At 39.9% G+C, this 23,397-nt stretch overlaps 1 protein-coding gene across 3 annotated transcripts in view; it reads right to left on the reverse strand.

Annotated features, from left to right (window-relative positions):
• Positions 1 to 23,397, reverse strand: part of LOC126470419 (Bardet-Biedl syndrome 5 protein homolog) — an 81,173-nt gene that overhangs the window by 38,250 nt on the left and 19,526 nt on the right. For all 3 annotated transcript variants that reach the window (XM_050098278.1, XM_050098276.1, XM_050098277.1), the window contains 2 exons: positions 15,605 to 15,654; positions 7,367 to 7,494 (listed from right to left, as the gene is read on the reverse strand). In XM_050098278.1, the coding sequence (XP_049954235.1) occupies positions 7,367 to 7,494; positions 15,605 to 15,654 (178 nt within the window). The remainder of the gene's footprint in view (positions 1 to 7,366; positions 7,495 to 15,604; positions 15,655 to 23,397) is intronic.

The raw sequence follows: 23,397 nt of genomic DNA on the forward strand, positions 1-23,397 counted from the left end.
CGAAGTTCTATGTACTGACTTGGCAGAAAATCCTACGAAATTTTGGTCTTATGTCAAAGCGGTAGGTGGATCAAAATTACTAAATGTCTTTTTCCAAAGCTGTTTCACAGCTGTTTCTCTAGATTGTTGCACAGATGACAAAATGGTAGATATCGAAATAGACGACAGAGGGATAGAGAAACAATTAAAATCGCTCAAAACAGGAAAGGCCGCTGGACCTGATGGGATACCAGATCGATTTTACACAGAGTACGCGAAGGAACTTGCCCCCCTTCTTGCAGCGGTGTACCATAGGTCTCTAGAAGAGCGTATCATTCCAAAGAATTGGAAAAGGGCACAGGTCATCCCCGTTTTCAAGAAGGGACGTCGAACAGATGTGCAGAACTATAGACGTAAATCTCTAACGTCGATCAGTTGTAGAATTTTGGAACACATATTATGTTCAAGTATAAAGACTTTTCTGGAGACTAGAAATCTACTCTGTAGGAATCAGCATGGGTTTCAAAAAAGACGATCGTGTGAAACCCAGCTCGCGCTATTTGTCCACGAGACTCAGAGGGCTATAGACACGGGTTCTCAGGTAGATGCCGTGTTTCTTGACTTCCACATGGCGTTCGATACAGTTCCCCACAGCTGTTTAATGAACAAAGTAAGAGCATATGGACTATCAGACCAATTGTGTGATTGGATTGAAGTGTTCCTAGATAACAGAACGCAGCATGTCATCCTCAATGGAGAGAAGTCTTCCGAAGTAAGAGTGATTTCAGGTGTGCCGCAGGGGAGTGTCATAGGACCGTTGCTATTCACAATATACATAAATGACCTGGTGGATGACATCGGAAGTTCACTGAGGTTTTTTACGGATGATGCTGTGGTATATCGAGAGGTTGTAACAATGGAAAATTGTACTGAAAAGCAGGAGGATCTGCAGCGATTTGACATATGGTGCAGGGAATGGCAATTGAATCTCAATGTAGACAAGTGTAATGTGCTGCGAATACATAGAAAGAAAGATCCCTTATTATTTAGCTACGATATAGCAGGTCAGCAACTGGAAGCAGTTAATTCCATAAATTATTTAGGAGTACGCATTAGGAGTGATTTAAAATGGAATGATCATATAAAGTTGGTCGTCGGTAAAGCAGATGCCAGACTGAGATTCATTTGAAGAATCCTAAGGAAATGCAATCCAAAAACAAAGGAAGTAGGTTACAGTAGGCTTGTTCGCCCCCTGCTTGAATACTGCTCAGCAGTGTGGGATCCGTACCAGATAGGGTTGACAGAAGAGATAGAGAAGATCCAACGGAGAGCAGCGCGCTTCATTACAGGATCATTTAGTAATCACGAAAGCGTTACAGAGATGATAGATAAACTCCAGTGGAAGACTCTGCAGGAGAGACGCTCAGTGGCTCAGTATGGGCTTTTGTTGAAGTTTCGAGAACATACCTTCACCGAGGAGTCACGCAGTATATTGCTCCCTCCTACGTATATCTCGCAAAGAGACCATGTGGATAAAACCAGAGAGATTAGAGCCCACACAGAGGCATACCGACAATCCTTCTTTCCAAGAACAATATGAGACTGGAATAGAAGGGAGAACCGATAGAGGTACTCAAGGTACCCTCCGCCACACACCGTCAGGTGGCTTGCGGAGTATGGATGTAGATGTAGATGTAGATGTAGAGGGCCATACTCGACAGGCGGTGAAGTTTCATACATAATGAGAAGCATAGCTATGTATGAAGCACTCATTCTAAAACATGTTGTCACAACATGACAATCATGAAAGACAATCAGGGTTTAGCAACTTTAATATAATACGTAATATAATAAATGGCCAGAAATCTCTGACAGATATGAACATTGCACACAGGTAGCAGGACATAGCACTGGTTATTCAAGAAGAGGTGCATTGATCATTGGCAACTATTCCTCCCATCAGACAAGTTCTTCTCAAAGAATGAGATTATGCTTAAGTCACCATCAGAAGTGACCAAGGGGAACTCAGAGTCACCAGCTGCAATAATTATCTGCAAATAATCTCTACCAATATGCACATGGTAACATCCACACCAGACCAAGAAGATCAGCTGAGTGACAATGATGAATAATAATTCATTGGTACTGTTAAAGAAAGTACTGTGAAGGAGGATACTATCCTAACACCAACAGATCCTGGCCTAAATGAGGCATGATGTTGGAGAGTGATGGGCAATTTGCACCAATCCAGGATGGAGATAAGACAGACCTGACAGCTCAATATGAAAAATTATATAAATATTGGGGATTATTTGAGGGATTACCAATCACATGAATAGTCTCCAGCTGAGAAAGGAGTAATTTCATAAGAAATGTAGAAGATGCTCGGAGATGCACTTGGGTTTCTTCAGTGGTTCTCATCAGGAAGACACATGGAATATAGAATTTCTGCAATATTAGCAAATGAGCAATATCACCAAAAATGATGTCTACACATTGTCATGAAACAATGATGTCTCTGATTGCTTGAAATGAACAAAATATTTCTTCACTATGGATATGCAGATTAGCTACTATTGGATTAAAACTGTCTAGTGCCAGAAGGACTTACACCACACACTATAAGGTAGCTTTCAGAGTACAGATGTAGATGTAGGACTGCCTTTGTACATATTAGCTACTGGCAGATTAAAGCTGTCAAGGTGACCAGCAAACAATTGAAGTGTCAAAAGCAGCCTTCACAACTCACCATAGTTTCTGGAGCATACATGCAGATGTAGGACTGCTTTTATAGCACCTGATGACCTCTACAATACCAAAGTTATACTAATTGATCTCTGCAATGTGATAGCCCCCTTTGAGTCCATGATGGACAATTTCCTTCACTGTCAAGATGCCATTGCCATTTCTCCGATGACACATAGAAAGTAACATAATTACTCAACTACTGTGCTAATGTGTGTCAAAGACTCAGGTATTTGTCCCAATGCAAGAAAGTGCTCCTTCATTGCCCAAGAAATAAAAGTCTTCGAGCACCTAGTTAAAGTATATGAGAAGAAATCATGATACAGAAAAGTAAGAACTATAACAGATTTTCCAGCTGCAGAACACATATTGTTAGAAGAAGGAAGATAGAGTTTGATGTCCTATAGACAGTTAAATTGTTAGAGAAGAACCACAAGTTAGGATAGGGTAAGGATCAGGAAGGAATTTCTGCAATATCAGCAAATGAGCAATCACCAAAAATGATGTCTACACATTGTCATGAAACAATGATGTCTCTGATTGCTTGAAATTAACAAAATATTTCTTCACTATGGATATGCATTCACCTTAATTGTCGATTCAGGGAAGCCGAGGGAAACCTAAACCTGATTGGCCAGACAGAGATTTGAAACTTGCTCTTCCAAAATGTGAATATAAGTAATTTAAGAATTTACATAGCACTGCAACTGGTCACCTGCAATCTGTGAAAACCATTGTCAAAATCAGGTACAAGAAATCACTACAAGAAATGCTGCGGGGAAGCATTGCATTTTTTAGAATGTGGAGCTAGAAAGACATTTTTCCGACTATAACAAGAGACTGTATCTTGCTGCTGTCCAATGCTAACTTCACGATTAAACTCAACAGTGACACTGTTTTAGTGCAAATACAGAAAGGTGTTGAAAAGGTAACTGTTTAGGTCTCCACCATTCTCAGAAGAATTACTCTAAAACTGACATAGGGTACCTTATAATTGTTTCGAATATCAATAAGATCCAATCACATTTATTTAGCAGATCATTCACTATCGTAACACACCACTTCCCTCATTTGATGGTCCCCTCCCCCAAATCAACCAAACAACAAACATGATGAATATAAAGATCTTAGGAGTATGATACTGCACTGGCAAACAAAAATGAATGCAAGCACCAGGATATTGACTGCATTTTGGGGAACACTGTGAGGGAATACCTTAACCTGTATGACATCTCAACCCTTGCCACATTAGCAGACGTTGGTGGTGAAATGACTCTGTGTTATACCAGTTCATGGACATGCACAGTGATAGCCCCCTTTGAACCTATGATCGATAATTTCCTTCAATGTCTGGATGACATTACCATTTCTTCGATGATATATAGAAAGCAAACTCATTACTTAACTACGACACTCCAACTCGTCACCTGGGATTAGTGGAAAATGGCTCTGAGTACTATGGGACTTAACATCCGAGGTCATCAGTCCTCTGGATTTGTGGAAACCCTTGTCAGAGCTAGGTACAGGACTCACTGTTTGGACCTCTGCCTATCCACCAAACACTATGTAAGCTGCTGTTAGGGATGCCAGTAACAGAAATATGTGATCTGCAAATAATTTGAGAGTAAAGATAACAACACACCTAATAATGGGGGCATTAAGTAGACAAAAGAACATAAACAAACTGAAAAATTTGATAGATATTGGACACATATTTTTTCAAGCTAGAGTACACATACATCCGCAACCCCTTCTCCCCTCTCTTACACAGACATATGCAAACTTATATGGCTACACTGTGACAGCTGAATACACTGGGCTGGGACTGCAGTTCTGCAGCTCAGCTGAAGTGAAGGGTTCTGTCAGGTGGAGAGAGCAAAAGCAGAAAGGAAGTGGAAAGTGGGAGTGAAGATCGGGGAAGGGTGGCTGTCGGTTGTTTCACTGTGAGCATGGTAAGCAGCTACAATGACCCACTTGGATGGCCAAGCGTGTTAAAGTGCTGCTTCCAGGATGGGGAGGTGCACCGGCCCTGGATTGAGTCTGCTGTAAGATTAGTGATGAGGGTCAGTGTGCCAGCCAGTCTGGATGTGGTATTTAGGCAGTTTCTTACATCCCACCATGTGAATACTGGGCTAGTAGCCAAGTCCTGCCTCAGTTGCATGATCTACAAACATTTAGAAAACATTCACTCACTTTCACATGAATAACGCTACACTCAGACAGTTTGGGTACACCTATTCCATCCCAGGGGGCAGGTAGCGGGGTGGTAACAGGAAGGGCAACTGGCTACCCCTTAAATTAACCATGCTAAATCTTAATAACCACACTGACCCTATACCAATGCAGGACAAAGGCAAAAGAAAAAGAAGATGGTAACTAGCTACAATGGGGTGTCCAAGATTGTTAGGTTTATAGATTTTGGGAAGAATGCAGAAGGTGGGTATGCAGCAGGTCATTGGGGTGAGATGGCAGATTGATTCAGGGTGACTGATTCTGGGCTGTGCATAAGAATTTAAGTAGAGATTGGAGATTAAAAATGGTTCAAATGGCTCTGAGCACTATGGGACTCAACTGCTGTGGTCATAAGTCCCCTAGAACTTAGAACTACTTAAACCTAACTAACCTAAGGACATCACACACATCCATGCCCGAGGCAGGATTCGAACCTGCGAGCGTAGCGGTCGTGCGGTTCCAGACTGTAGCGCCTTTAACCGCTCGGCCACTCTGGCCGGCCGATTGGAGATTATGTTGGACTTCTGAAATGGGGGGTTCATAGGTGGAGGAGCCAAGACAGTTGGTGGATGCCTTTTGTTAGGTAAAACAGCAGTTCATCATGATAGTGGTGGAGCCTTCATCTGTTGGGAGGTTGATTATATCAGAGTCTGCACAGCATTTTATGTTGGCATGGTCACTGTCCAGCCGTCCAACCAAATGAATGGGCACAAATGTGGGTACAAGCAGAATTGACCACCCACTGTCAGAACATTCTGTTGATCACAACATGCTCCACTTCAGTGGCTGCTTCACAACCTGTGCCATTTGAATCTCTCTGCCAACACCAGCTTCTCTGAACTACACAGATGGGAGTTGCTCTTGCAACATATCCTTCATTTCTGTAATCCTTGTGGCCGCAACCTATGGTAGCCCCCTGCCTCCATACCCACCTCCACCCTGCTCCAGGACCCTAATTTCACCCATCCTGCACCCACACCCTCTTCGATGCTGTCTCCCCTTCCTCTCTTCTGTTTCCCTTAACAATCCACTCTACATAAACACCATTGTGCACTGCACAAAATCACCAGAGATGGGGGATGAGAAGCTGGCATTCATATGCTGCATTCCTATCCTGTGCACCTGCTGCCTTCCCTCCCATATCTAACCCACGCAGATGCTGTCTCCATCCTAACTGTCAGCCACCATTCCCTGTCTCTCCTACCCACTCCTTGCATTCTTCTTCCCCTCAAACAGTCCATCTGACACAATCCCTCACCTTAGACAAGTTGCAAAACTGCAGTCTTGGCACAGTGTATTGTATTTAGCTGGCACAATAGTGCCATAGGCGCATGCCCACGTGTGTGTGTGTGTGTGTGTGTGTACTCTGCCTCATAGAAGATTGGTCCAAAAGCTAGCACAGTTTTCAGCCTCATTTATGTACCTTTTGAGAACTCAATGCCTCCACTATTTGGTTGGGGGTTACCTCTACTCCTAAATTATTTACATTCCACCAGGACTGTCCACAACTATAAATATGTTACTGAATAGTTCTAGATGTATCTGGGTCCTACACACTAATGTAACTCCTCTAGCTCCATCTGGGCAGGCCTTGGAAGACTCAACGGTACCAACCAACTGCTGTGTCATCCTCAGCCAACAGGCATCACTGGATGTGGATATTGAGAAGCACGAGGTCAGCATACTGCTCTCCTGACTGTTGTCCGTTTTCATAATTGGAGCCACTGCTTCTCAATCAAGCCTCACAAGGCTGAGTGAACCTCAGTTGCCAGCAGCACTTGGCAGACCCGTACAGCCGCCCATCTAAGGACTAGCCAAGCTCAACAACACTTAACTTCAGTGACTTGATAGGAACTGGTGTTACCACTACAGCAAGGCTGCAGGCTGCACACTGATGTGCCAGTAACTGCATCATCTCACAAGCCTGACTCACTTGCTGTTATTGGTTCCTTGGTCAGATTTTTAAAGGAATGCCGTATGTATGGGAAGCCACAGTGCTTCATAATTACTAGCCTGTTATCCTGGAATTACATTAAAAATGCCTGACAGTGGATAAAAGTTGAAACAGATCATATCAATTACAGAACATCAGTGAAGATTTTTCAATTACATAATAAATTTATCTGATATAAGAGTAGTACTGACTATATGTACAGCATCCAGACATCATTAGTGCATAAGATCACTAAAATATGAGGTATTTGCATTTTATCTTCTATGAATGAGAAAAAACTTAGCAAAGTGCAAATTGGTTTCTCCATAAGCAGTCTGTGAGTTGTTATCAAATTTATTTGTGCATTGCTATGTTTGTGGTACCAAAGTACACAAAACCAGAGTATACCGTTAAAGCAGTGAAAATAATATACTGCATAACAAAATAGTATACAAATACTTGAAAGCTATTACTCACTTAAATACACCCATAATCGATGTAATGTGTCGAGCATTCCCTAAAATGAGGTTTGTGAATATAAATTCAAATCGGACATTGTTTGATTTTGTGAGGATATGAAGCGCCTCTGTTGTACCTCGAAGTTTCTGTTAAATGATAACACTTATAAACCAAGATATAATTGCTTATTATATCAAGTTTATCTTTAGGCTAATGTAATGTACAAAATCAAGTATGCTTAATTTGTGAAATAACTTAATTAGGCTACTAAATGAAGTTGATATCCGCAATGCTGACTAGGAGAACATGACATTTTGAAAACATTATCCATTTCGTGGCTAGGTCTTCATTATTTACAAATTTCACCTCTCTCCTCTCCATCTGTGTGTGTGTGTGTGTGTGTGTGTGTGTGTGTGTGTGTGTTTTTCTTGGATTTGCAGATAAATAGTTCATGACTTTGTGAGGTTATCTACATCTCAAGTAACCACAAATGTTGGATAAGTTTATGAAATACGACTAAAACATTTTGGCAATATATTTTTAAAAAGCAATTACGGGCTTATAATTTATTCATCCATTTAAACTTTGAAGAAATATGACATACATGTGATAGTTTGTGCCCTAAACTGTGTTTCCAAATCACAAACTTATTTTAAAGTCAATGTTACATATTACTATCCAAAAGTATGAAAATCTTAATTTGACAATGGTGCAGTTAAAGTAAGTATTACAAATTAAAATGCTTTGCTGGAACTGTTTGTAATGTATATCATCTTCCATTGAGCATGGGTCCACAGCTGAGGCTGCTAGCACATGGCTGTGCAACATTAAACTTGAAGATAACCAGTCTGAATCCTGGTGGAGGAAGAGACTTTAAGCATCAGTATTTGACCAGCAAGGTAGGAGAGGTGGTATCATACAGTTTCTTGTTACCAACTTTGCATCAACATCTTAGGTTAAATTCCAAACCTCTCTACAGAATCTCACAGAGTGTGAACAGTGTGACACTGCTGTTTATAATCTGTCTGTCGGATAGTGATTACAAGATGAGTGCAATGCAGTGGCATTACATTTAATCCTCTCCCTTCTCTCTCCCATCATCAATATCATCATCACCATCATCATTATCAGCAGCAACACAAAATGCAGTACAAAAACTCCCCCCCCCCCCACCACACACAAAATCACAGTCACCTATAATCAACTGATCTGATCAAAAGTAACTGTTTATTAATTAATAGGCATTAACATGAGTGTGTCCACCCATTACCTTTATGACAGCTTAAACTCAGCTGGAAACACTATCAGCACTCCTTGTCCAGGCCTTGAAGGCCCAAGGGATGTCAACCAGCCACAGTATCATCCTCTGCCTTATGACATCATTCAGATGTGGTATGGACGGGCATGTGGTCAGCACACCACTCTCCCGGACTTTTGCCAACTTTCCAGACTGTGGAGCTGCTACTTTTCATTCCAACATTGGACACAACTGGAGCTGGTGTGCTGAGACAGTTTCTGATTGGCACCAAGGGCAGCACTTTAAAGTTTACCACCAACCACAAGCATGGCCCAAACAGTAGCGTCTGTGCCACTGCCAGTGAGATGGCCTTCTGCACTGAGATAAGCAGTGGCCACAGGCAGCAATGGATGGTTCACACTCGGCACTGGTTCTAGTACGGAGTTCCATGGTTGCAGTTCACAGCTACAGCTCGTAGTGGAGATTAGTCTGCGAGACTTAATCTACAAGTGGAGTTGCCTATAGCCCTTGCATATGGACATGTTTTTATTACAGTGACTGACAGTGTGCCACCCGGGATGGTCATAATGTTCTTGACACTGTATTCAGTAAATCATGCCTTGACAGGCCACTGCTTGGTTGTATCTGTCCACAAGCACATCCAATGAGTTGTTGTATATCTTTAGATAAGTATTGCAGCACAATAAAGTGCACATGTGTGTGTCACTAATTTGTTTGAACTGTCACAGTACCTCCATCCACCTCGGAGCAACTAAACGTAATATGACATGTACGAGTCATTCTACTCAGACGACCCATACACATCATCAAGTAGCTCCTCAACTGGCATCACGAAGCTGAGTGCACTCCATACCAGTCCTTCCACTAAGGAAAAATCCTTGACAGCACCAGGAATTGTACCTGGGTCCTCTGAAAGGCAGCCGTCGACACCAACAACTCAACTATGAAGGTGGACAACACTTTCAAAGAGGTGTCTGAATTTCTGTGGAGAAATGGCGGTCTACTTTTCCTGAAGCGCCAAAACCAGAGCAGAGAAGATAGTGATGCTGGATGCTGGGGCCTGATGTGAAGTCCACATTCTAACTCATCTTGAAGGTGCTCCACTGGGTTCAGGTTGGGACTCTTGGGCAGGCTAGTCAATTGCAGGTACGTTTTTGTCCACAAAACATTGCCTCGCAGCTGCTGCTTTATGACAGTGTGCATTGTCATGCTGATAAACCAGTCATCATCTCTGAACTGCTGTAGGCAGTACACAACACTGTAAAATGTGCTCATATCCTTATGCATTTAGTATTTTCTTAAGTGCAATAAGGTGACCACACCTTAACCATGAAAAACACTCCTTTACCATAACACCACGTTTTCCTTACTTCACCGTTAGAACTACACATGATGACAAATAATATTCTCCAGACATTTGCCAAAGCCAAACTTTTCCATGAGATTGCCACAAGTTATAGCATGATTCACCAATCTAAATCACTTGTTTCCAGTGGTCCAGTGGTGTCACTCTTTATACCAACTGAAATATAGCTCAGCACTGACTACAGAAATGTGTAGTTTATAAGGAGCCGTTCGACTAACGTACTCCATTCATTTAACTCCCTCAGCACATAATACTAGCTGGACTGCTGGAACTCGCAAGTGATTCCTTCCACTGATTTCAAGCAAATTTTTACAACAACCCTCCACAGTGCACGGTACACCCTGTCCATCAGTACATGAAGTCTGCCTGATCTTGGTTTAGCTATGTTTCCTCCTTTGTGTTTCTACTACACAGTCACATTGCCAACAGTCAAACTGGGCAGCTTTAGAAGGGTTAAAATGTTACTGAAAGATATGTTACTCAGGTGAGACCCAATGACTATAGACTGATTAAAATTACTTGATAGTTGACAGTGTTGTAGCTGGCTTCAATTGGAGTGCTCATTGTCACACTCAAACCATTTGATATTGCCAGACTGCCACAATAATTAGTCAGTCCACTTCCTATTCTGTGTCAAGCTTTCTTTCTTGATGGATTTGCATCCTGAATCCTGGGTCCGGCCCTTTTATTTCATATTTCATCACACATGATAACCACACACACACACACACACACACACACACACACACAAACAAACAATGCTGCTAACAAAGTACACACATTTCATACACAGCACTAACCAAACATTACTGGATTCTTCGACACAAGATGCAATTTTGCATCACATATAGAGTTATTATAATCATAAAGATTGGCTTACATTAGATAAGCTTCACACAACACTGTGTGAAGCAGAATTTTTGAAGACTGCAATTAATCCTTGGGAGTGGGGCACCGGAGTCATACATACAAAACCTTCCACAGTGTAAAAGTGTAACACGGTGGTTAGCATATAAACCTGCTGTGTGGAAGGTCGTAGGTTCATATCTTGTCAAATGCACAGAATTTTTTTATTTTTATAAATCTAATCAAAAGACTTTCATTATTGTTTTTATTCAGTTAACTGGTTTAAATGAAATCCTTTTATTTTTAATACATTACTATATCATTTTTATCATCATATTGACTTTTATTTGCTCCTATTTTTCTTTCTGTCATTCTTTTTTTGTTTGGAATCTGCTTGTGTTATGTATCATCTGCAACCAATTGCCAAACAGGACTGCTTGTCGGTTGGTAAGGCAGCAGCCTGTGCAGCACAGTGTGAAGGTAGTTTTAGGTAATCTAAGTGAGTGAGAAATTACAGTGTGCTTTTACTACTGCAACTGAAATTTTTCTGTCCTGAGTTTGCTCGTAGAGGTTAGCCTTAAACACTGTGAACAAAGTGATTTCAATTTTGGTTCTGCTGCTGATTGTTGACAATCATTTTCTCAGATCCATTGCAAATCATGAGGTTGTGGATAAGTTGGGACATGAGTTTAAATTCAAGTCTATAAAATGTGCTGTCTACTGCAGTTCACTCATTGGTTACTTAAAATAAGCTGTTGACAGAGCATCTCCCGTTTCTGTCACACCTTGTGGCAGCTACTTCCAACACTGCTCTGCATTACACTTAGCAGTATTTGTGAAGTGACCGGCCAAATTTGTGTGTTACCTCTAATCAACTGATAGCTGGCAGTGGATGTGGCAACATTTCCGTAACAATTGACAGACATCAATTATCATGTGATTTTAATCAGGTTATAGTCACATTTCAAGTCCTGAGTGACTCATTCTGCTGTTACTGCTTCTTTACTGACAACACAACAGTCTCCACCTCCTTTGAAACTGATATGTCTGCCTCTCATGATACCTAGTGGACAATTCTGCATTAGATATGGGCGTCTGGATCCATTTGACCAGGTAGTGCACACTCTCATATGGGATGGTTATAATTACACTGATGGCGTTCTGACTGCTGCAGAGCAGGTGTATACACCGCAGGAAGCTGAGACATTATAGGCATGTTCACTAATCGGTGCATTTGTGTAGTATGCCAAAAAAATAAGAGTTCCATTTTCTGCCACCAGGTGAAAATATGGTGCCATAAGCAGTCAGAACGTGAAATGTTTCCTGTTTTGACATTAGCATGCTTCTGTAGGCTGGCATCATGTGATAATTTCTTTTGTGAAGTGACTGTTGGTGTAAAGGGTTAAGAAGGTTGAAGTTCCCTGTATGAAAAGTAATGAATATTGAGAAGAAACACCATGCATTGCTGGCAGAGTAGTTGTATCACAACGGTAACAATAGCAGCACTACAGTACAGGAATACTGCCTACAGAAACAACTGTGAAGAGCCCTATGTCATTAAATGGACTAAAGCATATGATCAAGAAATCTGAATAAACAGGCAAATTAGGTGGTACAGCATGGAGAGAGAGAGGTGGCCCACTCCCATGGCAGTTCTTAGTTATTGTAGTTGCTGTAGTACTTAGTTGCTGTAGCCGTAGCTGAATGTGCAGCACAAGCCTCAAATTTTGGAGCCAGTTCAAAAGATTTTGTGGTGCATTCTACACAGGTATCCCTACAAGACTCTGAATATGCAACAAAAGAAGCCCCAATATGGTCTACAATGCTGTGACTTTGCACTTCATTTTTGGTACGCATGGATATGGATGACCTGTGGCAGAGGAATGTTCTTTGGATGGACAAGGCACATTTTACTCTGCACAGTGCCATGAATGCACAAGACTGTCACATGTGGGGCTCTACTCTACCACGTGTTGTGCAGGAAATCCACTGCACTCAACTTATGTGACTTTGTCTTGGGGTTTCAGAAGCTCCTTCATTCTCAATCTGTTTTTCTTCAATGGGATGACACCTTGCAGGCCTTTTAGGTATACAGTGACATCTGCACATTATAAGGACCTCCCTGTGCAATACGTGATTCCAGCTTTTAGAGAATGCAACTGTGTTCACACCACTATTTTCATACACAAAGGGCCAACACCACATGTCGCTTACCAGTGAAAGATTTGCTTTGAGAAACCTTTGATGATGACCGTGTCATCTCTAGGCAGTTTCATGATCTGTGGCCTTCCAGAACCCGTGATCATAATCCGTGTGACTTCTGGTTGTGGGGATATCTGCAAGATAAGTCAACCATGGCATTTTATGGATGCAACACGTTGCTGGGTCAGGAGGTCATATTGAACACATGCTGTAACTTGGGACCATATCCTAATAAATGTGCCTGAACCACCATTATCATGTGTTTGATCATTCCTGCCCTTTTCCTGCACCCACACCACACACTGACTACTTGCAGCACCATCTTTTTCACCTGGTGGCAGAAAGTGAAACTATTGTTTACTTCAGCATACTTCATAAATGCACTGATTAATGAACATGCTTACATTGTTCCAATGTCCTGAAATGTATACAGCCTGTACTGCAGCACTCGGAACATTGTCAGTCTAATGATAATCAGCAGATACTTTGCAAAGGAAAGGTGCCAATGTGCATGAAGGAAGAAAACCTTTGCAATTAGGCAGCTGAACTTACCCCTCTGGCTCTCTCAGCTGACAACACTATACAAATCCTTGTGTATTTCTTTCCTTTTCATTGTGATTTGGTAGGTCTCTGCTGTTGTGATCTGAGCAGTTTTATAGGCAGCGAATTACAGGGGTGCATACAGATCACAGAACCTATACCTGCTGTGTCCTTGAAAGGTTGTAGACACAGACGAAACAGGGAATTTATGATGCTTACACAGCACAAGGATTTTGTTTGTTAAAGTTACATGGGACTCACAGCACAACTCAATTGGAATGTTTAAGTTTTAACACTATTTGATCATATGAATCTTCCATTATTATGAATTCATCAGGATCATTGTTTTTCCACTGTTTACCTTTGTGAAAGATTTGTAAGAGGTACTACTATAAATAGTGGTACGACTTAGTCAATTGTACCCCTTGCACACCACTGGTTCTCTGGTAAATCTGGAGCAGAGCACAACACTGCCAGCAGGAGGCACTACCTTGTTGTTTCATTCAACAATGTCCAAGCACTACCATCATGTGCCTTTACGTGTGGCATGGGCAGTCACTGAAATGTCCTGCTGAGTAGTGGGCTAAGGCAGTGCTAGATTGACGCACTTGAAGTAACAATGTTTACTGAACATAAACTCAATTTAGAACAGTTTGAGAATGAAGTCCACGCATGCAATAGAACTAAAAATGCCCCTCTGTGATGACTGAACACTACAACAGAAATGATCTTCTGTGATGATTGAAGAATGCAATGGAAACCATCTTCTGTGGTGATTACACAGCTGGTGTCAAAAAGGATAAAGTGCTGATCATCAGCAGAAGCAATGAGCAATGGAAGCAGAGTCTTTTGGATCAGTGGTCAAACAGCAGTGCCTGGGAGCCCAGTGATGGCACGAGGTGGCAATGTCGGTGGTGTCAGGGTCCGTAGCGCAGTCTCATCGCATGGCTGGTGATCCGTCTGGAAGCCAGAGGTGAAACTGGTCAACAAGGGGCTTAGTAGCAATGTTGGTACTTGTGCAGAAGAACATATGCACATAAGTATGCCCCTGCGACTGGAGTGCTGTTTACCGCGATATGCACACCCTGTAGCATTACAGTCTGCACCTCTAGGCACTGTCGCAGGCACATGAGACTGGGCAGCAATCAATGCAGCAATGTGTTGATAAACAGCTGCTTTGGGGTGATGTAGGGGCTGTGCCTGGTCCACAAAGTATATCCAAGAAACACAGTAGCCAAGTACGCAGGGGCCCAGCACTATATGTACTACAGTCATAGTCAAGATTTTGTGTGGAATGGTTGTTGCAGTCCAATTGCACCAAAAATATGAACAGTTTACTGAGGTTGATTAAATAAGAGTTTGGAAGTTTTCTGTGACATGGTAGGACAACAGTGAGTGATTAATCAATTTATTCATGGAGGGTGAGCATAATGACATATGAAATCAATGAAAACATCACCTTTCTTAATCAGTGACATTTGTTTGTTGGCAGGCAATACCACTTGAACAATTATTAAGGATAATGTGAACAGTTATAGCATGATAGTTAAATTTTCCATGTGAAAATGGGACTAATTTCAACTGCTAATATGAACATAAATGAAGTACATGGTGTGAACTGTTATCCTTTCAAAGCAACCTTTTTCACTTAAAATTGAAGAACTTTAGTAATCACAAAGAAAATAAATGTGTTTTCATTTCAGGTAACACGGTCAAGCTTTATACAAAGAGTGTTCTCTCTGTTAACACCCCCTTACACATGTCCTTGCTGGGGGGGATACCCTGTTACAATTAAGAATCAGCAAAATATAATGTGAGGGAAGTTGCAGACAACAGTCAGTAAGAAAGTTATTGGTCTTTTCTTTTAAAAATACTGAATAATACAGGGTCAGTCCTTGTATGCCCTATTATCATCCAGTCACATTATAATTTAACTTCACTTTCGCATACTGGTCTGTTTTCTAGCCTTTGTACTCTAGAATTTCTTAAATAGTTTTATTTATGAATGAATATGGAAATTTAATATATAACTACTGGTACTTACTGAATTCACCATCCTTGTTGTGACTGTGACTACACAGTTGTAACCTATCGCTGAAACAAAAGAGAGATCATGAATACTATGGAGCACAATACTGTGCACTGTCCTAAAATTAGTATTCATCATGGCAGGATTACTAACATCTACTCACAAATATGTGAGAAAGGATTAACAATGAACTTTATCTACTAACTTATTTACTGAACAAAATGACAAACAAGTAGCTGTTTACTGTTCCACTTCTGAGGTGGCATGGTTCATCACTAGGATATAGAGCTCAAAATAGGAGATAGATACATCCAAAATTTATGCTGTCATTAAAGTAGGGAGATATATTTTACTGCAGTTAATGACTGGGAACCTGTATGGTAGTAATTATCTGGACTGTTAACTGAACCAAAATGCTACATGCCTGCCCTAAATAGACTTTCCATTAGTGCAAATTTGCGGATATTTTCATACATTCTTTCAGCAACATATGAAACAGTTCTACAGCTGTTTTGGGACAGTAGCGTCTGACTGTCATCCAGCACTGTCACTCATTCCATAACTAGGGGAAAAAATCACAAAAATAAACTGAAGATTATTTTAGAAAGTTAGAGATTTGAAGAAATAAAGTGACTCATTGAATGGGAAACTTACCTGCCTAAGACAAGGGTTTTCCAAATGTGTCATTCAACAATATACAAAATCATATTTGCAGATGAAGTTTTGATGGCTGAGATAAATATTGTTTATATTGCACAATAACTTATACCAAACATTAAAATTACTAGCATCACTTAGCTGCATTTTCCATTAATGTTACGGTACAATAGTATTTGAACTGTGACACAACAGTGTCCCTAAAATTAATCACAAAAATCAGTTTGCCTTCAGCATTAAAGTGATTGATAATAGACGCATGTCATAGCAGTTACTTTAGTGAGGTGTATGAATCTCTGTCTCTGGACTTACAATTGGATTTACAACTGGATTTACAATGATAACTTTAAGTTAATGGTTATTAAAGAAGCAAAGGTCATTAACAACTACGCAGCAGGAAAAAGATTTGATGTAACAGAAGTTAATGTTTGTAAGGGGCATCACATGAAGATTACATTACACTGCTAGATGCATATGCAAAACACTCGCAGAACCTTAATAGGAAAGGGTTCACATTTTTGGGTACCATGTTATGCATCATGTGTGAGAGGAACACAATTAACATATCCCCATTCCTCAAAAAGTTATTTGGACATAGCTGTGATGTACGAGGTTGTTGAAGAGGATGGGGCCAGTGTTACACTGAGGAACAATTTGGGGAGGTGATACAAAACAAATTGCATTTTTATGTCAGACAATCAGGTTAAGGAAATAACATGCCTATTCACTATCGTGTGATTAAAATTGCTAGTTATTTGATATTTGTGCCTTGGTATTGATTTCTTTTGACCAGAACTCTCAGTATCTTGTGCCGATTTTCCACTACTGTCACTGCGCCACAACATGTGGCCAGTTTTGTTGCCCTGTCAAGTAATCCAATGTATTATGAGGGTAATACCAAAAGTAAGGTCTCCTATTTTTTTATAAGTACATACACATGTTTATTTCTACAATGGTTTATATCAGTTTACAGCTTGAACATTTAGCTATTTTTCAACATAATCACCATTTCTGTTGATGCATTGTTGTAGACGCTGTAGCAGTTTTTGTATGCCCATGTCATACCAGCTCGCCGCCATGCTGTTCAGAAAGTTATGAACCTCTTCTTTCACCTCATCATTGAAGCTGAATTGCTTTCCGGCCAAATGTTCTTTTAAACTAGGGAACAGGTGATAGTCACTAGGCGCCAAGTCAGGACTATAGGGTGGGTGGGTGATTATGTTCCACTGAAACTGTTGCAGGAGAGCAATGGTTTGCTGAGTGATGTGTGGGTGAGCATTGTCATGCAGAATGTGCACGCCCTTGCTCAGCATTCCTCTTCACCGGTTCTGAATTGCCTGTTTGAGTTTTTTCAGAGTCTCACAGTACCTGTCAGCAATAATTGTGGTCCCAGTAATTCAATTGTCTCTAAGTTGGTTGTAAGTTGTGTTCCAAAAATGAACAGCATAGAGAAAGAAGTGATGACACTTTCTGCTAGACCTGACCATCATTTTTCAGGACAATGCTCAAGCACATACAGTGCAAGCTGTTACTGATTTGTTTGACTGATAGGGCTGCTAAGTGCTATACCACCTACTGCACTCCACTGACTTAAGCCCTCATGAGTTCAACTCAATTTCTAAACTGAAGGAAACACTTCACAGCATTTGCTTAAGAATTGCTACAAATTTGTCGGGCAATAGACCACGCCGCTTGAACTGTCAACACAATTGGCACTGCTAAGAGTATCCTATGACTTCCACATCAGTGGCGACTGGTTATACACAATGCTGGTGACTACTTTGAAGGTCAGTAAAACTTTGAAACACATATCTATTTTGTAAGAGCTGTAAATAAATAGTTGCCACTATTAAAGTTCCAACCTTCATACATGCAGAACCTTGGAGACGAACTGAAGTAGAAAGTGTCGAAAATAATTTAAAGTATATCTCAGATTTCATTCAGTTTTAGTGAAAGACTAACAAGTAATGAGGCAGTGTGTGGAATGCAAAGACCTTGATGATCTGGCAAAATATAAACAATAAGTAATTTGCAGACACTGTGGGGAAGGGCGCATTCCAAATGACAACAATAAAAGCAGACAAGCAGCAGTGTGTGTGCGACATGCAAATTAAGGGGTAAAAAGTGCTCAAAGAACTGAGATGAATGTTACACATATCAAACTCTTCTAACAAGCCAGATTTTACAGACAGATTATAGGTAAGTGTCTCATAACACTAGAAAGTAATGAGGATTATAATGACACTATTATGTGCTGTACATTTAATAACAGTAATAGTAATAATAATAAAATACAAATCACCATTGAGGAGCAGGAGGAAGAGGAGGAGGAGGGGTGCTGAAAGGGCAAGGAATTTCAGGCAAAAAGTTAGCAGTAAGTACCACAGAAAAGAGCATGTTACACAGACTAAAGTAGAGTTTTATGCACCTATGAAAAAGCAGGAAAAGTTGTTTTTGGTAAAATTTCAGAACTATTTAGTATAACAGAGAGACAAGATTACATGCAGAAGTATGAGTGACATATGATACAGGTGAGCAGGATTTGGTGACATAAACTGGGCAGCTGTATGTGGAATGTGAGAGCACACAACCTGAGGAGGATACTACACTGCTTACAAGGGTAAAAGACGATTTGTCAATGCAGGACTTGAATCTCCAACAAAAACAGTATGAGTCAGTTTGTACAGGAAACACACATCTACTACAGAGAAGGAGGCAGAACACAGATCTAAACAAATTGGTGGCAGATTTATGAAAGTAGAGAGAATGTGAAGCAACTCACTATGCTGTAAGAGCCGATGACCCTTATTACAGCATTAAGACATCTGGTAAGGAATATGTACTCAAAAGCAAAGTATATTATTTTTTCTCTACCTGTTTTCATAGATATAATAAACCTCAAAGTGGACAATCTGCCAACAGAAGTGGAAAACTGGAGAATGCACTGAAACAAGTTTTTGCCAGATAAAATGAATTATTTTCCTGAGACACATTGCACAAGCACTTTGTGTTGATGCATGGTAGTAGAGCACGGGATTACAGATGGGACTGGCCAGACTGTCTAATATGTACCCATTTTCCACAAATAGAGGAAAACAGGACAGCTTAATGCCATGAGAAGTACCAGCACATTACATGAGGCTAGAAAAGTGGTAGAAGAGTTGAAGTTAGATGTATGTGACTCCAAGAACCATTTACTCAGGCACGAAAGATTACCAGTATGCCAACAACTGTGCAGATAGTTGCCCAAGAGCAACATCCTAAGGCAGCAATAATAGTATTTATCAAGGCCATTACAGTGAGAAAAATATTGCAGTATTGTTCAGAACACATAATCTGTATGGAAATCTGCATTTCATAATTACTAAACTATGGTCAGTGTCACCATCTACTCTTGTAAATGTTTTCCAGTTTAGAACTGGTTTATAAATCTCTCTTTTACCATTACATAATCTATCTTAAACCATTCCTTGTCTCCATTTCCCTTCCACACATACAGCCCTCTTTCATGAGTCTTGAACCATGTGTTTGCAATGATTAAATTGTGCTCTGTGTGAAATTCTTTCAGGTAGCTCATTTCTTACCTCAGTGCATGTTCCACTATTTTTTCTTACCTTTCTTTTTCTTCAATTGATATTCAGTTCCCCATCATAATTAAATCTCCATCTCTTTTAATGTAGTGAGTTGGGTTGGGTTGGGTTGGGTTTATTTGGTGGAAGAGACCAAACAGCAAGGTCGTCAGTCTCATTGGATTAGGGAAGGATGGGGAAGGAAGTCGGCTGTGCCCTTTCAAAGGAACCATCCTGGCATTTGCCTGGAGCAATTTTAGGAAAATCACAGAAAACCTAAATCAGGATGGCCGGATGCAGGATTGAACCGCTGTCCCCTGAATGCGAGTCCAGTGTGCTAATCACTGTGCCACCTCGCTCGATTTTTAATGTAGTGAATAATTTCTTTTATCTCACTGCACATTTTTACAATATCTTCCTTATCTAAGGAGCTAGTAGGCATGTATACTTATACTTGTAATAATGTAGTAGGTTGTGCCTTTTTTCAGTATTTGTGATGATAATCTGTTCGCTGTTCTGTTTTTTATTATTAGACCTATTCATGGATTACCTCTATTTCATTTGATGTTGATAGCTATCTACTCTCCTGATCAGACGTCCTACTCATTCTGCACCTCACTTCACTAATTCCCATTATATCTCACACAAAATATCTTTTTTGCTTTTCAAATTTTCTAGCTTACCAACACAATTAAGAGATCTAATACTGGGTGATTCAACCCGTTGAACCCCAGATTTGTTATTTTTGAAGACAATATCCTTTTGAGTAGTCTCTCCAAAGAGATCCGATTGTGGAATGTCCATGAATGCCTTTTAAGTTTTTAGAAAAACAATAGAAGAAGACATTCCTCTGGCTCAAAAAATTTTATTGTTTCTCAAAATATTTGCTGTTAAAATGCATACACTTTTGCAAGCATTAAATCAATCATGGAATAATTTTCTCCACTCTGATATTGGTACCTCAAAAATGTTGTTTTGGAAGGTTTCACAAGCTTCTTGAGGTGATTAAAATTGCTGTCCGCACATATTTTGCTTGAAGTAAGGGAACAAAATGAATTTGTTATGCAATAAATCAAGTTAATTCAAGTGATGAGATGTTAATACAATTTTTTTCTATATAAAATAAAGAACTGCTTGATGACTTTGTGACAGCTCATCACATCTCCTGTATAAACAAAGAAACAACTCATAATTTTTTTAAATATCTCATGAATGAACTATTATTGTTGGTTTCAGTTCACCTTGGAATATCCAAACAGTTGATTACTGCTTAGTTTCCAGCTTGTACTCTTATATGTCTGAGTTCTGCCTCCTTTTACAATATTGCATATGCATTTTGCATTTGCTTGTGCAAATTTTTTGAGCATTTAATTATACCAGCTGACACATGCCTATTTCGAGCTTCAGTCAAATTGTGCTGAATCCAGTGGGAACTGATCTTTTTCACACCTAAATGTTCATGAAAAATTGTATAGCCAATTCTGGCTGACCTTCAGGAAATTCTTTGCTGGTGGAAGCATGACAATGATGAAAGTCTGCAAAACAATTGTAAACAGTTTTTTCTGAAAGTGATAGATTGTCCAACCAAAGTGAAAACTTTTGTGTGAAATTTTTATTTTTTCACATCACTGTTTCTTTAAACACACTGTAATCAAATTGCTTGGATAATTTCTGAGCTGTCATTGTTATAACGATACCAAATGACAAATTTTAAAACAATATAGTAAAAGCCTATTAATATGGTATCTGACCATCAGGCATGTTCAATAATTTGTCATCGCTTCATGCACACTGAATATTTTGGATGCATTCAGCAGAATGCGGCTGCACTCGACAGTGGTCAACAATATCAAGTTGTTTAGTGTCAACAATTGTTTCATTCAACTGTCAGGCAGCTTTTGTCATGCATCAATTGTCTACAGTAATTAAACAGTGGTGTTTTAAAGTGAAATCAGGATTAGTACTACAACCTCTCAAAACAAAGTGGAAGTGAAATGTAAACATGTCATGCTTATGTTACAACAAGAGCTTCACGTCATTAATTGGACTGAGAAAGGTAAGAGTAGAAATAAGGTTATGAAAGAATAAAAAGTTTATTCTTCAACAGTCCATGATATTAAAAAAATAAAGGTCAACTTCAAAAGTTAGCCTCAGAGACAGCTGCAGTAAAAGACACTGAATCATACAAAACTTTTAAAAAGTGCAGAGTAAATCAGTTGGAAGAAATTTTGTTCAAGTGGTTCTGTGTCAGAACATCTGAAGGAAAACCTGTACACAGTTCCATGATGATCTGGGGTTATCAGAAACTGAACGTGCATTTTCTTATTGTTGGCTACACCGATTCAAAACTCTTCATGGAATTCAGAAGCTTGATATAAGTGGGTAGTTACAATCAGCAGATCAAAATGCTGCTGAAGAATACAAAGAAACTTTTTGCAATTTTGTTAAACACAATATCTTAACTGCTAGTCAAATCTACAATGCTGATGAACAGGTCCTACTTTGGAATTGTTTGCTTAGTCAGCATTGCCAGGTAAAGAAGAAAAATGCACCACAAATTAAAAAAAAAGTAAGGACATTTGACAGTTTTAGTGTGTTCAAATGCTTCAGGTGACCACATGTTGATTCCTTATGTTACTAGCAAGCACAAAAAAGCATCTTAAATTTTCCTGTAATTTATGGAGCTCATTCCAGTGCATGGATGACTTCAGAATTGTTTAAGGACTGGTTTTTCCATAATTTTGTACATTCTGAGAGAAACAGTTTCAAGAAAACTTGGTTTGTCTGAAAAGAACAGAGTTGTACTGTTGCTACATAACTGTAAAGCGGCCGTGCGGTTCTAGGCACCTCAGTCTGGAACCGCGTGACCGCTACGGTCGCAGGTTCGAATCCTGCCTCGGGCATGGATGTATGTGATGTCCTTAGGTTAGTTAGGTTTAAGTAGTTCTAAGTTCTAGGGGACTGATGACCTCAGATGTTAAGTCCCATAGTGCTCAGAGCCATTTGAACTGTAAAGCCCACCCTCCAGCATCTGAATTGGTCCCAGGGAATATATTCACCATTTATCTTCCAGGAAATGTTACTTCCCTGATTTATCCAATGAATCAGTGAGTAATTCAAAGTTTCCAATGATTTCAGAGAGCTTCTTTTCTTCAAGAGCTTATCAATTTAGACTGTTCAGTGGTGGGTTTAAAAAAAATTAAAATTAAAGATGTTATTTATGAAACAGCTTTGGCATTCACAACATTCCTGCTACTCTTTGTAAGTCATGCCAAAAACTAAGAAAAAACTATTCGTCTATTCCAACAAAAAATGATGCTGTTGTTAAACTATTAAGAGTTGCTCAAAATGAAATAAGAAATTTTCTGTGATATGAAGTTTTGTACTGGATAGGCACTGATAATAAAAAACACATAGTTGAAGAAATATCAGACAAACTGATAGTAGAGAGTGTGACACGGCTACAACAAGAACTTCAACCACCAGATATCGAATCTGATGAAGCAGAAAGGGCTGATGCAACAAACTCAACATTTCCATCTACTTGGAATGAAGCAGCTGCCACTATTGATATGTTTATAA

This window comes from Schistocerca serialis, chromosome 3, assembly GCF_023864345.2.
Source record: "Schistocerca serialis cubense isolate TAMUIC-IGC-003099 chromosome 3, iqSchSeri2.2, whole genome shotgun sequence".
In the NCBI taxonomy this organism is placed as follows: Eukaryota; Metazoa; Arthropoda; class Insecta; order Orthoptera; family Acrididae; genus Schistocerca; species Schistocerca serialis.